Below are 15,656 nucleotides of genomic sequence, written 5' to 3'. Positions count from 1 at the left end.
ATTTATGTTATGATTCATAACAGTAGCAAAATTAAAATTATGAAGTAGCAATGAAAATAATTTTTGGTTGGGATTCACCACAGCATGAGTAACTATGTAGTAAAGGGTTGCAAGATTAGGAAGGTTGAGATCCACTGGTTTAAATCAATTCGATAGAAAACTCACCTCTTCTATACGTGGTTCTAATGATATAGCTATGAAGTGCTTATGTGCATGCATTAAGCCCCAGCACACGTACGCGTGCACATAACTCGTACATGCACACATACCCAGATATGCACCAAAGAAAAACAAGATGAGAAAAACCCATCTAATATCTCAAATTTCCCAGAGAAGCAAATAAAGCAGAGGAAGGAAGGAAGGAAGGAAGGAAGGAAGGAAGGAAGGAAGGAAGGAAGGAAGGAAGGAAGGAAGGAAGGAAGGAAAACTTGTCAACTACATCCCGTTGCAAAATCAATGGGGAGGAATTTAAATGAAAATATCTCTTATTCTAAAACTTACATAACAAAGCAAGGAAAGTTTTAAATGAAAATCCAATATAACTTGGAAAGACAGAGGGTGGGGATGAAGCTAAGTGGCAGAGTAATTGACTGTCAGATGCTATGTCTTAGATTCTATTCACAGCACCAGGGAAAAAGTGATAGAAATATGTAAGACTTCCATTATCTGATTTCATGTTTCACTATCTAAATCACAGTACTGAAGACAGAGCATTCTGGCCTACATGAGCAGTCATGGACCCATAAAATCTCTGGGTCAATAATGGACTGTGGTACCCTTTGATTATATACACTATGGAAGTAGTCTTTTTAGCTTTCATAAGTATACTCTATGATGATTATCCAAGGATAGAACGTCTTTCTCGGAACAGATTATTAAGAATGGTATGCCCAAGCTTATGTAACAGAAGAGCTAAGAAGATGTCTAAGAAACAATAAATGCTCAAAATTATGAGTTAAGTCAATTTATTTTAAAACTTTTATTTTATTTTATTTTGGTGGTGCTAAAGATAAAACTCAAGGGCTCACCCCACAGTGCGTCTTATAGAAGAATAGAAACAGTTTCTTCTTAAGGACCCGGGCTTGGAGATCAACCATCATTATAAAATGCCCATGTTTATATAGTAATGAATTATGCTGTGGAATAAGTAACCACTCTGAAAATAGGCCTAGCAAAGGGTTTTTATATGCCCAGTAGCAGATCAATCACTGTAATAAAGGCTGTATTTACCCTGAAAAGAATACTGTTAACAGACACTTAGCAACCTAGTGTTTAAGAGACAAAAATGCTACAATAATTTCAATATCTTATTTTATCTCTAGTAAGATTAACTGATTTTGTTTCTAGTTAGGCTAGACAAATCGGAGAAACAAAATTACCTTTAAGAAAAAAAAAATCAATGATATGAGAGGTTCTCATTCAAACTGGTTTTCTTCATCCCCACTTCAGATTAGAAGTTACACTCTATAAGCATTTATAAAAACTCTCTCATATGCACAATGGAATATGTATAAATAAATATATTATTTTATTCCTCTATGTTTTTATCCAGAAAGGGCAAAATTAAAATTTGTCCTCCCTTTAAACTTATTATGTATAAATATACCAGTATTCAACAACAATTTTTACAACATTGCAAATTTTCCCAAAAAATTACTTTCTGACTTAGTGGGAATTTTTTGATTATTTTGTTTCTTTTTTCTAATTTTAACCATCTAACTCTAGATCCAGGCTGAACTCACAGTAGACAACGAAAGCCTTCCTTCTGAAGAAAACTTAAAAGGCACAGAAGGAAGCAGTAAACTAACAATAACCAGAAGAGCTCTACTATAAAACAGTGCTTTTTCTGCAGTCATACATTCACTTAGCAAATATTTGCCACTGAATACCTACTATGTGCCAGACATAGTAGGTATAGCGGGAAATCAGACAGATAAGAACCCTTCCTGATAAAAAGTTTTCAGCCTAAAATTGTGTTAATATACTGCTTTGGAACACTGGCTCTCGGAAAGATTCTTGAAGGAGATCTTATCTTCTGGATAACCATTTATCTCATTTCTCATTTCTTCAGAAATCAGGTTAAAGATTTCCTGAAGATCTATAGAGACACCACAACCAAGGCAACTCTTGTAAGAATCATCATGGCAGGAAGCATGACAGCATGCAGGCAGACATGGTGCTAGAGAAGGAGCTGAGAGTTCAACATCTGGACCCAAATGCAGCTAGGAGTGGTCTCTCTAGTACAGGCCTCCAAGCTCACCTTTACAGTAATGAGCTTCATCCAACAAGGCCATGTCTACTTCCAAACAAAGCCACACCTCCTAATAGTGCTACTTCCCAGGGAGCCAAGCATATTCAAACCATCACACTCTACTCCCTGGCCCCCAGAGGCCTGTTCAAACATGTAAGTTACAGGGGCCATACCTAGCCAATAGCATAATGCAAAATAAATTTCATTCAACTTCAAAAGTCCTCATATAGTCTATAGCAGTTTCAACAAAGTCCAAAGTCTCTTCTGGAGTCATCCAATCACTAAGTATAATTTCGTATAAAAGCAAAATCAAGGAGAAGAGAACATACTTCAAACATTCCAAAATGTCATAGTGAGGAAATACTGGACCAAAAATAAGACCAAAAAATGAGTTGGGCCAATTCCAAACTCTGCATCTCCCTTTTACAGAGGTCACCTAAGACCATCAGAAAACACAGACATTTACATTAAGATTCATAAAAATAGCTAAATTACAGATATGAAATAGTAAAAAAATAATAATAATTATATGGTTGAATTCACCACAACATGAGGAAGTGTATTAAAGGGTCATGATATTAGGAAGGTTAACGACCACTGTACTACAGATAGGGATGTAAAGTTCAAATCAGAAATTCATGAAGCAAGTATCACTACTATACACTAAGTTAGTTTAAAGTTTATTTTTTTCTTTACTTTTTTTTTTTTGGTTTTTGGAAGACAGGGTTTCTCTGTATAGCCCTGGCTGTCCTGGAACTCACTATGTAGATCAGGCTGGTGTCGGAACTCAGAAATCCACCTGACTCTGCCTCCTAAGTGCTGTGATTAAAGGCATGTACCACCACTGCCTGGCTAAGATGCAATTTCAAGTTAATCCTCTCTGGTGGAACAAAAAACAACATATAAAATGTGGTGTAACAACTACATTTAAGGAAAAAGTAGAAAGTATTTTTCCATAATATATTATTAATTTAAGACCATATAATAACTAGGAGAATGAATATGGACAAGCCATTCGATTCTAACCTTGCCAACTATATAACGGTAGAGATCGTACAAGCAAATGCTGCCACCTTGTGGACTAATGCATCTGGTATTAAATCCACACAAGCAAAGAAAAAGGGAGATTTATTTGGTTTAGTATTTTTTCCTCTCAGAAAATCTAGTTTTACTGCAACAAGGTAATGGACACATATATAATTTTATGGTAAAATTAATAATTTGTTCTAGACAACATTGTTTTAGTGTTGTTTAAGCCCATTTCATTACAAGAAATCAAAACTTAGAATGAATTACCAACCAAAATCCTTCAAAGTGTAAAAAGGAGTCACCAAAATTATGAAAAGTTTCAAAGCTCCTTCCTTCCTTTCTTGCTACCTATTAGTCTTCATTTGTTCTGCTGGTTTATCAAACTTAAAAATTTGTTAATATTTTATTAAGAAATGTTAATTCAATATAATTTGGAGAAAATAAAAAAGGCTAAGCATACCAATTAAATACATCTCATTGTAAAATTTTAATTTAAAATATTTAAATATAACCCATCTCACTTTGAATGTCTACTGAAATTAGGCTAAATGTGATACAGCTTGGTAGTTTTACAAAGTTCATTATTTTAAGAAATGGAAAAGGCCAGGCAGTGGTGGCGCGTGCCTTTAATCCCAGCACCTGGGAGGCAGAGGCAGGAGGATTTCTGAGTTCAAGGCCAGCCTGGTCTATAGAGTGAGTTCCAGGACAGCCAGGACTACACAGAGAAACTCTGCCTCGAAAAACAGAAAGAAAAGAAAAGAAAAGAAAAGAAGAGAAGAGAAGAGAAGAGAAGAGAAGAGAAGAGAAGAGAAGAGAAGAGAAGAGAAAGAAATGCAAAATTATATATAGTGGGAAATTTGTGGTCATGTTCCCACACATGAACATATCTGCATGCAAAAGTCAGAGGACAACTTTGGATGCCATTCTTCAAGTACTGTTTACCTTTCTTTTGAAACAGGTTCTCCTATAGGCCTACAACTTGCCAACAAGGCAGGAAACTCAAGAGCACCAGCATAACAAGCAAGCACTACTATACCTGGCCTTTACTTCACATGGGTTCTGGGTATTAAACTCGGGCTCTCCTGCTTTTAAGGCAAGCAATCATTAGCTGTTTTATAGCATGAGCCCCAGAATATATTTCAAAACTACACTGTCAGTTTCCGCTTTGTATATTTTATTTAGATACCTACAGCTATCTCTCAAATTAAGTTTCTATTAGTATATATTAATTATACAAACTATTCAGTGAACTTTGATCATACTCTTATATTTCATGGAAAGCTTTACTGGAGAATCAAACATTAATATTCATAATAATAGAAATATACCAGTTCTATTCAGACTTGCAAAACTGAAGGATGTAAAGAACACCTTCCATTATTACACCCAGACACAGATATATCACATAAAGAGAACTGCAACCTTTGTCAAATGGATACTATCGAGCATTCCAATTTGCTAGCTCCTAGTAACTGGAAGGCAATGTAGCTTGCAAATCCCAAAGTCTCAAAGACATTTTATAACTACTTCTCAAATTTAATAAGTTTCCTTATACTTTAATAAAACAACACAGTAAGAACAGTGCCAAACACTTACCTAGAAACTATGCTGGAACCATTATAGAGATCACTAGCATAAGACAATGTGGCCAACGGCCTTACTGAGTTGTATCGAGTAAATTTGGACAAGCATTCTTGAAATTCATCTAACTGGCTTGCAGTTCTACTGTCATCTGTATCAGAAAAAGGGAAATTAAATGAATGACAATATAAAGGAAGCAAAGAACAATATCCCCATATTAAAAGATTATTTTTAAGTAAAAAATATTGTTTGAAGATTTAAAAAAAAGCAGTTTGTTCAAATTAATTAGGTGGTCTTTTAGCTTTAATTAAAAATGGTCTCGGAATTCACGGAAACGTCTATTCAATAAAACATAAAGGTAATCTCTAGTTTTAGCACTGATTTCAGAGGAAAATAAAACAATAAGAAACCTTCTAATGAACATAATCCATTCGCTAAGATCAGAGTCTACATTGACAGTAACTGCTGGAGAAAGATCTACAAGTGGTTAGGTATTTGTTAGTTTAACAAAATTTTTTCATAAGGATGTATACTTATTCCACGTTTATGATCAAAGCAAAATTATAACACATATTAAGTAAAAAATTGAATTATTTTAAGTCCTATTCTCAGTCTTAAGTACAAAACTGTAATGTATAAATTAGTGATTCTCAAAGACAACAGTAATGACATCACACAAGGTCCCTTTAAGTACTTAAACCATCTGAGATTTAAACCATAACACTAATGCACCGAGTAGCTGTCAACGTATCTATGCTTTCATACAGAGGGGCACTTGCAGTAAAGCACAATTAAAGTACTACTTTTCAAGGCAGGTGGAAATCTGCGCTTTAAACTTTTCCCAAAGAACTAAAAACACAAAACAAAAAACAACATACGATTATTCACATTAGCACCCTAAGAGATTAAAATTTAAAATTATTTACTTTAATGTATTTTCTATAATTTCCTTTTTTCTTATCCTTGTGCATACTACATCTTCAACAACTTTTCGTGATTCTACTTAAACATATTATGTGAAGAAACAATAAGCATAATGAAACTAAACTGCAAAAGTACACCGGACTTTAATCTCAGCACTTGGGAGGCAGAGGCAGGTGGATTTCTGAGTTCCAGGCCAGCCTGGTCTACAGAGTGAGTTCCAGGACAGCCAGGGCTACACAGAGAAACCCTGTCTCAAAAAACAAACAAACAAACAAACAAAAAAAAAAGCAAAACAAAAAAGCCAAGTACTAGATGGCACAAATCATTTTTTTTTTAAAATATCTGAAAACTTACTTCGTGTGATGAAGAAAATAAATTTAGCTACTTTATAAGTGATCAGATTTAGGAAGTCAAAATTCATCTAGCAACCTGGATTAAAGGGGTCCGAGTTAGTAGTGTTTGTATTCTTAAAAACAGTACAAGAATGGTCAAAACAGCATATAGTATCACAACGATGATAAGGTCCTAATCCATGCAGGGCGGTGGTGGCGCATGCCTGTAATCCCAGCGCTCTGGGAGGCAGAGGCAGGCTGATTTCTGAGTTCAAAGGCAGCCTGGTCTACAGAGTGAGTCCCAGGACAGCCAGGGCTATATAGAGAAACCCTGTCTCGAAACCACCCCCCCCCAAAAAAAAAATTCTTATTCCACAAAAATTACTCTGAGAAAATTCAATAGAATATAAATAAAACGTGGGCTACAGGGGCAGGCAGCCACCAAACTATTACAACTACTACAGTGTTGTGGATATGATAACTGCATATCTTCAATTGTAATTGTCTTACTATGAGTTATTTAAGATATTAAGTCCTGGCATGACAAATCCTTTACTTGTTCTGAAAAAATTTAATTTAAGACTGCTGAAGACCATTTGTTTCTAGTATAAATGTACTCCTAGCTATCACTGAAGCTGGAGATGGCTCAGATATAAAATGCACTGGCTATAGATGACTTGGGTTCTGTTCCCAGCATCCACATGGTGGTTTGCAACCATGTATAATTCCAGTTACAGAGGATCTGGCCTTTTCTTCTGACCTCCAGACACAGGGCAGGGCATACCTGTAGTACACAGATGCATGTACCAAAACATTCATACATGTAAAATAAAACAAATAAGCCTACAAAATAAGTAGTTATTTCAGCATCTAAATGAATACCGGTTGTCATTCCTACATCTGGTTGTAAAGAAGGCTTGGACGTTGTCAGTTCAGCTGCACTATGATCAACACCCACACACTTCTGTTGGTATAACGCCTTTCCATCTTAATTATAGGTTAGTTTAGAGAAGTGTTCTCTCTCTTTTGTCTCTCTCTCTTTTGTCTCTCTCTCTTTTGTCTCTCTCTCTCTCTTTTGTCTCTCTCTCTCTCTCTCTGGTTTTTTTTCGAGACAAGGTTTCTCTGTATAGCCCTGGCTGTCCTGGAACTCACTCTGTAGACCAGGCTGGCCTTGAACTCAGAAATCCGCCTGCCTCTGCCTCCCAAGTGCTGGGATTACAGGAGTGCGCCACCACCATCTGGCTTAGAGAAGTGTTTTTAATAGCTTTTCTTTTTCTTAATGATTTTTCATTACCTTTCAAAATTATAATTAATAAGTCAAGACATTAATTTTCTAATAATCATCTGTCATTTTTAAAACTGCAAAGCCAGGCAGAGGCACAATCAACAAACACTATATGAATTTCACTAGATAAGGTTTCCTCCTTTCAAAAGAATATTTAGTAGTACAGTTATGGGAAGCCGATATGTAAATCCAGCACAACTTAAGATTTCTAAAAAGCAGAGGCAACAAGCTTTTAAGCACAACATAGACATTAATAAAATTCTAATTTGCCATCTGGTCTGGGCTTACTAGTCTCCTGCTCCTGTAAATCTGCATCTTACAGAGCAAATTATCCAATATTCCCTCTTACTATTCACATCAGGCATATCTTCGTTGCCGGTGACATAAAGATAGTTCTATGTCAAGCTCTTTGTCATCTCTAAAGAAATTACTCAGTATCTACCCTATAGTTTTCTCAGCATCAAAACAGGAAGTAATACTTAAGAGGAATCAACAGAAATTCCCTACCCATTAAAATGAGGGATAAACTATTTATTTAACTACTTCTTATAGTAGTCTATATTCATAAACTATTACAGACATTTGATAAAGGATTTAAACCCTTGGCAATGAATGCAACATTTTCATCCATAAAAAAAGATCATCTTTAACCTCAAATCAAATATGCTTAAGACAAATTTTAGCTTAATCTTAAATGTGTGTGTCTAGGCTGGCTACCAACTTACAGTGTAGTCAAGGATTGATAACTTCTGATCTTATTGCCTCTACTCTCAAACTAGCATTCCAGGCAAGCATGTCATGCTTAGTTTCCCTTTTTAATAGACTACAGGGGATTAAATTCTACTGATAGGCAAAGCACACTAATTGAGACACAAACTCAGCCTACACAAATATTTTCCACCACCAATTATGAGGCAAATTTATCAAAAAAGATGTAAATGGAGCAAACACACAAACACACACAAACACACACACAGTTCATACAATTATTTTTATCCATTTGGCAGGAATTTTTAATAAGCAATATACTACCAAATTTCCCCTTGATCATTTTCATTTACAACATACACACTACTAATGAAATATAGAAATACTGCATTCTATACACTTCGCCTATAACTATTAAACATTTGTGTGTTTGTGTGTGTGTGTGTGTGTGTGTGTGTGTGTGAGAGAGAGAGAGAGAGAGAGAGAGAGAGAGAGAGAGAGACAATGTATGTGCAGGTGCCCAACAGAGGCCAGAAGAAGGAGTCACACCCTGTGGTGCTAGAGTCACACACAGTCTACATATGTGAGCATGGGTCCTCAGGAAGAACAGCAGGTACTCTACACCGTCTTCATAACTTCAGCTATAATTCGCTGAACACATGCAGGTTTGCTACTAGTATTCAACCTTCACAAATGAGTAACGATGTTGAGAATGGTTAAGAAAAGTTTCATTACTTCTCTAAAATTCAAAATGTCCTATCATGCCCATGTGATCCTATGGTATTAGTTCTATTTTGAATATTTCTAATTGTTTTTTTAAAGTTAATTTATACTAGGCTGGCTTAAATACAATCTCTCTAAGTACACACCCAGAACACTCACTGATACATTCATTTTCACTTTGGCCTAGATTTTTCACACTCAGTTTTATCAACTGCATATTTATAAATCACGTGGAATTATTAGCTACCCGTTGCTTTTGCCTGAAAATTTATAACATCCCCTTTATGATAGTTAAAAATTAATTTTTCCATCTTTTTATCTTCAGCACAAAGAACGGTTCTTAAAACTTATTAATGTTGAATGGGAGCTAACTGAATGGAGCTTACATATTCATGGCTATTTTTCATACTTTATATAGCTTTCTCTAGAAAGATAAAAACATTCTGGAATGAGGAATAGATAGTAGTAGAAAACAGCATTCTTTAAGATGTCTACAAGCCTACTGATGTCTACAAGATGTCTACAAGTCTACTGATGTCTACAAGATGTCTACAAGCCTACTGATGTCTACAAGATGTCTACTGATAGTTTCCAAAAACACACTTTGCAATTAGAACTTTCCATAAACTAGCACATGATCCTGGAAATACAGCTGAAGGATGATTTTCAGACATTTTAAGAGGAATCCTGAACATGTACCTGAGATACGAGACATCCTTGTAGAAAAATAACACTGCTCTAAGTCTTCAAAATGAGCAGTGAGTCGCTTTCTTCTTGATGCTAATGTGCTGTTATACCAAGGCTGTTTCTTCGTCTAAGATAATAAGAAAAGACACTTAACTCAGCACAATTCACACTCTCATACATTAGAGCCAAATGCTTACTTACGTACTTTAAAATGAAAAATTATGTTAAAATGATTACAAATGGTGAAAAACTACAATTCTTAGATCATACTTTCCAATTTTCCTTTTCAAGTAAAACCGGGGAAAATCTTCTGAAAATAATGATGTAAAGGCCATGCAGACTTTCTGAAGTGCTTGCCTAGCATGCATAAAGCCCTGGGTTCGATCCTCAGTACCACAAAAAAATGGCAGTGGTGACAGAGACCTGTAAACTCAGTACTCAGAGAAGGCAGAGGCAGGAGTTCAGCTATTCCTAGTCAACCTTGGCTATACAGCAAGTTTAGGGGGCCATCCTGGGCTACAGGAGACCTTGTGTCTTAAAAGTTATGAGTCAAAAAAAAAAAAAAATCCAACAACCACAAGAGCTACAAGTTTAAAAAAAAAGCTATGCAATAAAAGACAAAAATAACGAACAGCTAAACAAGCTATAATATATAGTAAATATATAAATGTAACTTTCTACCCCTCAATGTACTTTAGAAACATTCAATTCAAAACCCTATAGTGATTCTATAGGCACCACAACGACCACATCGAGAAATAATTACTTCTTCTATGAACTACTCCTCTACACCGAAGTTTTTCTGGATTCATCTCTCTAGTCCTCAATATATCATAGAAATTAATCTTTACTATTGACTGAATCCTAGCACATACACTGTGATAAGAAGTACAAATGAAGCACTTTACACGTACATGTACTTAAAGCCCTGAAGCAATGAAGAGGAAAAGTGGTAAACATAACCTTCGCCCCCAAGGACAAGCGCTGAGTTGGTTAGTGCATACCAGGCAAACGTGGTGATTCATGCTTGAACCCTAAATTTTACTTTAAAAAGCTGGGCATAGTGGAACACACTTGTTATCCAACTGACCAGGGAGAAAGGGGTGGATTGGGCTTCACTGGCTAGCCAGACTAACCTAGTCACTGAGCTCCAGGCCACTGACAGAGCTGGCCTCAAAACAAAACAAGCAAAAAAGTTAGAGGGTCGGACTTCACGCCTTTTGCCACTATGCCCTTCATGGCAGGATAGACTTAAATTCAAAATGTAATGGGAGAAAACAACTCTTCTTTCCTAGGTTTGCTTCATTAGCTACTTTGACAAAACAAACAAAAAATAATATCACATTTGACAATGTTCTCTCTCATTAGATGCAGAAAAAGCCTCCAAAATTGGTTATCTAGCAGCAAGAGGTCAGTCCTGTGATTCTATGCATACGAGTAACATTATGCAGACTGAAGAAGCTATATTTATACATTTAAGAATGAATATAGAAAAAGAGGCCATGGATTTCAGAAAGCAAGAATGATCACAGGAGGAGTTAGAAGAAGGAAAAAAGAAAATTATGGAATTATATTTTAATTTAAAACTTTATTAAAATAGAAGAAAACATCTTCAACATGATTGAGGGCATCTGTAGAAATAAAGTCCTACATTATCCTGGGGAAGTTTAGGAGGGAAGAGAGAAAACAAAGGAAAAAAGCACATAATAAAAAGAAAAAGGGGGCCAGGTAGTGGTGGTGCACACCTTTAATCTCCGTATTTGGGAGGCATAGGCCAGCCTGGTCTACAGAGCGAGATCCAGGACAGCCAGGGCTACATAGAAACCCTGTCTTAAAAAACAAAGAAGAGGAGAAGGGAGGGGAGGGGAGGAGAGGGGAGGAGAGGGGAGGAAAGGGGAGGAGAGGGGAGGGGAGGAAAGGGGAGGAGAGGGGAGAAGAGGAGAGGAGGAGAGGAGAGGAGAAGAGAAGAGAAAAGGAGGAAAGAGAAAAGGAGGAAAGGAAAAAGGAAAAAGGTAAAGGAAAGGAAAAAGGAAAAAGGAAAAGGAAAGGAAAAGGAAGGAAAGGAAAAGGAGAAGAGACAAATGATAAAGAAAAAGCAGATAGGAGAAAAAAATCCAGGGAGAACATAGACTTTAAAAGCTATGATAATTGTTGGAATAAAAGTCACCACTTTATCAACCCCGCAAAAAGAGACCACCAGGGAGACCATTCAGGTTTTCCTTCACAGCTGTCTGACATCAAACTATTACAACTTGAATAAAGCCCACCAAATTACACAATGAATATTATTTATGGAAGAGGAGGAGGATACTGCCTTAGCAGCTGCCTGTCCAGCCTTGGGTTAATGACATTCTTATTATTTGGACTTGAGTCAAAGACAATAATTTCAGAACAAATTAAGTAACCCATCTTGCTTTACCTGTAAAACTTCCTATCTTCCCTTATTTGCCCATAATTTACTATGGTATGCAATGCTCTTTTCTAAAGTATAACTCATCTTTGTTAACAAAAACCAATCAGAACATGTCTTTATTCATTTAAAAGAAAAATCCCTAGGATGCATATGCAACTATTAGAGTAGGAGAACCTATCAAAATGACAAAATATAAAAGGTAATTTAGCAAGTTATGTAAAACCTCTCTATTAGAGACACAATATATTGTGGTTTTTTTATAACTACATCTTATAACTACAGGTAATCTCAAATTAAGTCAAATTTTAAAGACCTCTTAGCAATAAACATGCAAAAACATGAGTAAAGTCTATCATATCATAAAAATATGAACTCTCCCTAGAATAGTTTTTAAAGTAAGGGCAGTTCCAATAAAAATATCAGAAGGATCAGGAGGTAGATTCTCCCATTCTGAGGGCAGCGGGTGGGCAGCAGATAGGGTCTTGATAAGTAAACATGGGTGGCTTCATACACACAGTTCTCAGCTTTAGCTTCCGAGGTGCTGAAATCAGAGGCATGAGACTGCTACAATTTTAGAGGAGGGGAACTGGAATGGAGTGGGGACGGGTTGCAGCCAAGGAGCAAAGCCAGGGCCTCAGGCATGGGAATTAACATGAAACAATATGCCTGACTCTCCCCACCCCAGGATGTCTTTATGGATCTAAATAGGATAATACTAAAGCTCAAAGGATAAAACAAATTGGAAAACTTTACCAAACACTAAAGAACAAAGAGTACGACAACGAAGAACCACAAGGGAGCTAGAGGTGGAGCCCTATGAGAATTAAGATATCCTAACAAATAAATTACACCCTTCAAAAGTCCAATCTTTTAAGAAAAGAACAGTTGACAGGAAAAGAGAAAAATATACAACAAATATTTGAGCCAGTCCTGGACCACTAGCTAGTTTTTTGGTTTTCTTTTGTGTTCTTTTCCTATTTATTACCAGAAACTGGGGCTTGTAATCTTAGCAGTTAGGAAGCTGAAGTTAGAACTGCTCTGAACCTGAAGCCAGACTGAATTCTAACAGTGAATTTCACGGCAGCCTGAATAACAGTTCTAAGACAGACAGACACAGATAGATACAGATACAGATACAGACAGACAGACAGACAGACACACACGCACGCACACACACACACACACACACACACACACACAGAGAGAGAGAGAGAGAGAGAGAGAGAGAGAGAAAGAGAGAGAGAGAGAGAATGACTGATGAAATTTAAGTGTTAAAATATAAGTTCCTCTGGTTTTTAATTTTTTGATCATTATACAGAAACTCATAATTTATAAAGCAAAACAAACTGTAGAAGTATAATATACCTATACTATATAATAGGCCATACATTTCTAGCTTTTCTTAAGCATGTTAGCATTTTCAATTTTTACTTTACTTATTAGATTGTTTTTTGAACAGTACAACAATTCACTTTTAACTGTAGGATAACATTCTAAATTATTTAACTATGGCTCTGCATGTTTATGTTCCAGAATTTACTAGAATACAACCCCTTTTTAAAAATATTTACTTTTCTTACAATGTATGTGTCTACAAGAGTATTTACTGCTATCTACTGAGGCCAGAAAAGGGCACTAGAACCCCTACAACTGGACAGATAAGCAGCTGTGAGCCACGAGTGCTGGGAACTGAAATCAGGCCCTCTGGAAGAGCAGTAAGTTTTCCTAATTGCTGACCTTTCTCTATGGTCCTAATATTTCACCTTTATGTAGTATTGCAAATGATTTCTTAGAAAGAATTCCTATGTGTGTAATTTTCAAATCAAATGCTTCTATGAGTTACTAGAAACAGGGGGAGGGAAAATAGGATGGGGGGTTTCTGGAGAGGAAAGGGGATAACATTTGAAATGTAAATAAATAAAATATCCCCCCCCCCAAAGAATCGTCTCATAATTGGTGTGGTGGCTCATGCCTTTAATCCAAGCACCTAGAAGGCAAAGGCAAGTGGGTCTGTGGGTTTGAGGCTGCCTGGTCTTTGTGAATTCCACACCAATCAGAGCAAAACTAACCGACCGACCAACCAACCAACCAACCAACCAACCAACAAACACTTGTTTAATGCTGACAGCATTAAGCAACTCTGCTCTTGGGTTATGTACTTTGTCTACCACACACTTTTGTTACTTTGGAATGCATTATTATATATACAATAAGCTTACTATAAGATGGTATGCTGGAAAGCAGCAGGCATATTGTTTTATATTGGTGCTTAGCTGCATCAGCACAAGTGCAGTGACTGACCTACAACATTGAGAGTTGTGTAAATACACTCTATGATGTTTATACACAAATAGTCAATGATGTGACTTCGGAATGTGTCCTCATTTGTAAATCATTCATGTAAGTTTCTCATTCGAACGCTCTTTATCTCAGTAAATACTATTAGAGGAATTCTTTGGCATCATGCATTATTTCAAATTTTCTCTTATTTAGGAACTTCAGAATCATGTCACATGACATGAAGATGAGCATTTTTATCTTTTTAACCAGGATTTTTAGCAAACTTTTTAACCCTATCTAGAGTTTGAATTAAAAAAGTTATCAGTACCACAGCTGTTTTTTTTTCTTTAACATCTTACAGCAAATAAGATTTTTATATACCATACTCAAGATGCTTCACAACACAGGATAAGATTTTGTTTCTGGTCTTTTATTGTATGTTGACTTATTTTATCATTTGTATTTAAACAATTACTCTTTCAGGAAGTAGTAAATACCAGACACTTTTCTATCAAATGTTTCTAGTTATTACGTGTACTTAAATCTTTTTTTTTTTTTTGCACTACTTTACAAACTCCTTGTGACGGTTTGTATATGATTGGCCCAGGGAGTGACCCTATTAGGAGGCGTGGCCTTGTTGGAGTAGGTGTCTCACTGTGGGTGTGGGCTTAAGACCCTCACCCTAGTTGCCTGGAGGTCAGTCTTCTACTAGCAGCCTTCAGATGAAGATGTAGAACTCTCAGCTCCTCATGCACCGTATCTGCCTGGATGCTGCCATGTTTCTGCATTGATGACAATGGGCTGAACCTCTGAGCCTATAAGCCTGCCCCAATTAAATGTTGTCTTTTATAAAACTTGCATTGGTCATGGTGTCTGTTCACAGCAGTCAAACCGTAAGACACTCCTTTCGTGCAGGTTATCAATGATATTTTAATGAGATTGTTATTTTGCTCCTTTGGTAACAGCACGCTTTTATGTTGAGTAGTTGAGTACGCTCCTCATATTAACCTCTGAATCATTCAATTTATCAAAGAATTTCAAATTCAATTGGTACATATCTGTCCACTTAAAAAATTACTATGGGGAGATTTTAATAGGAACCAGTTAAATTAATAATTAAGGGCATTAATCTATCTAGATTGTTCTACAATTAGTTTGGTTATTTCAACATTATATTCATTTTTAAAATTTATATTTAAGACTGCTACATTTATTAATGTTAATCTTCACTAACTTGAATTTTGATAACATCAATTTGTCTTATATGGGTCCTTTTATGAAAATCTATCCTTTTCTTCAAGTGTGAAAACAGTGTGGGATCCAAGAAAAATCATGCATCAAACAACAGGAACAGTAGAGTGAAAGGTGAGAATTCATTCATTCTAGTGTATAAATCTCTAATAGAATTTACTCCTCAATATCTGCCCTCCTAGGAAGTGTACA

At 36.1% G+C, this 15,656-nt stretch overlaps 1 protein-coding gene across 5 annotated transcripts in view; it reads right to left on the bottom strand.

Annotated features, from left to right (window-relative positions):
- The window catches only part of Cop1 (COP1 E3 ubiquitin ligase), a 113,057-nt gene that overhangs the window by 46,333 nt on the left and 51,068 nt on the right, over window positions 1-15,656 (bottom strand). For all 5 annotated transcript variants that reach the window (XM_052200018.1, XM_052200021.1, XM_052200019.1 and 2 more), the window contains 2 exons: window positions 9,533-9,647; window positions 4,877-5,012 (listed from right to left, as the gene is read on the bottom strand). In XM_052200018.1, the coding sequence (XP_052055978.1) occupies window positions 4,877-5,012; window positions 9,533-9,647 (251 nt within the window). The remainder of the gene's footprint in view (window positions 1-4,876; window positions 5,013-9,532; window positions 9,648-15,656) is intronic.

Source organism: Apodemus sylvaticus, chromosome 12, assembly GCF_947179515.1.
Source record: "Apodemus sylvaticus chromosome 12, mApoSyl1.1, whole genome shotgun sequence".
Lineage (NCBI taxonomy): Eukaryota > Metazoa > Chordata > Mammalia > Rodentia > Muridae > Apodemus > Apodemus sylvaticus.
Note: the sequence above shows the minus strand (reverse complement) of the source record. Positions and strands in the feature narration are given on the sequence as shown.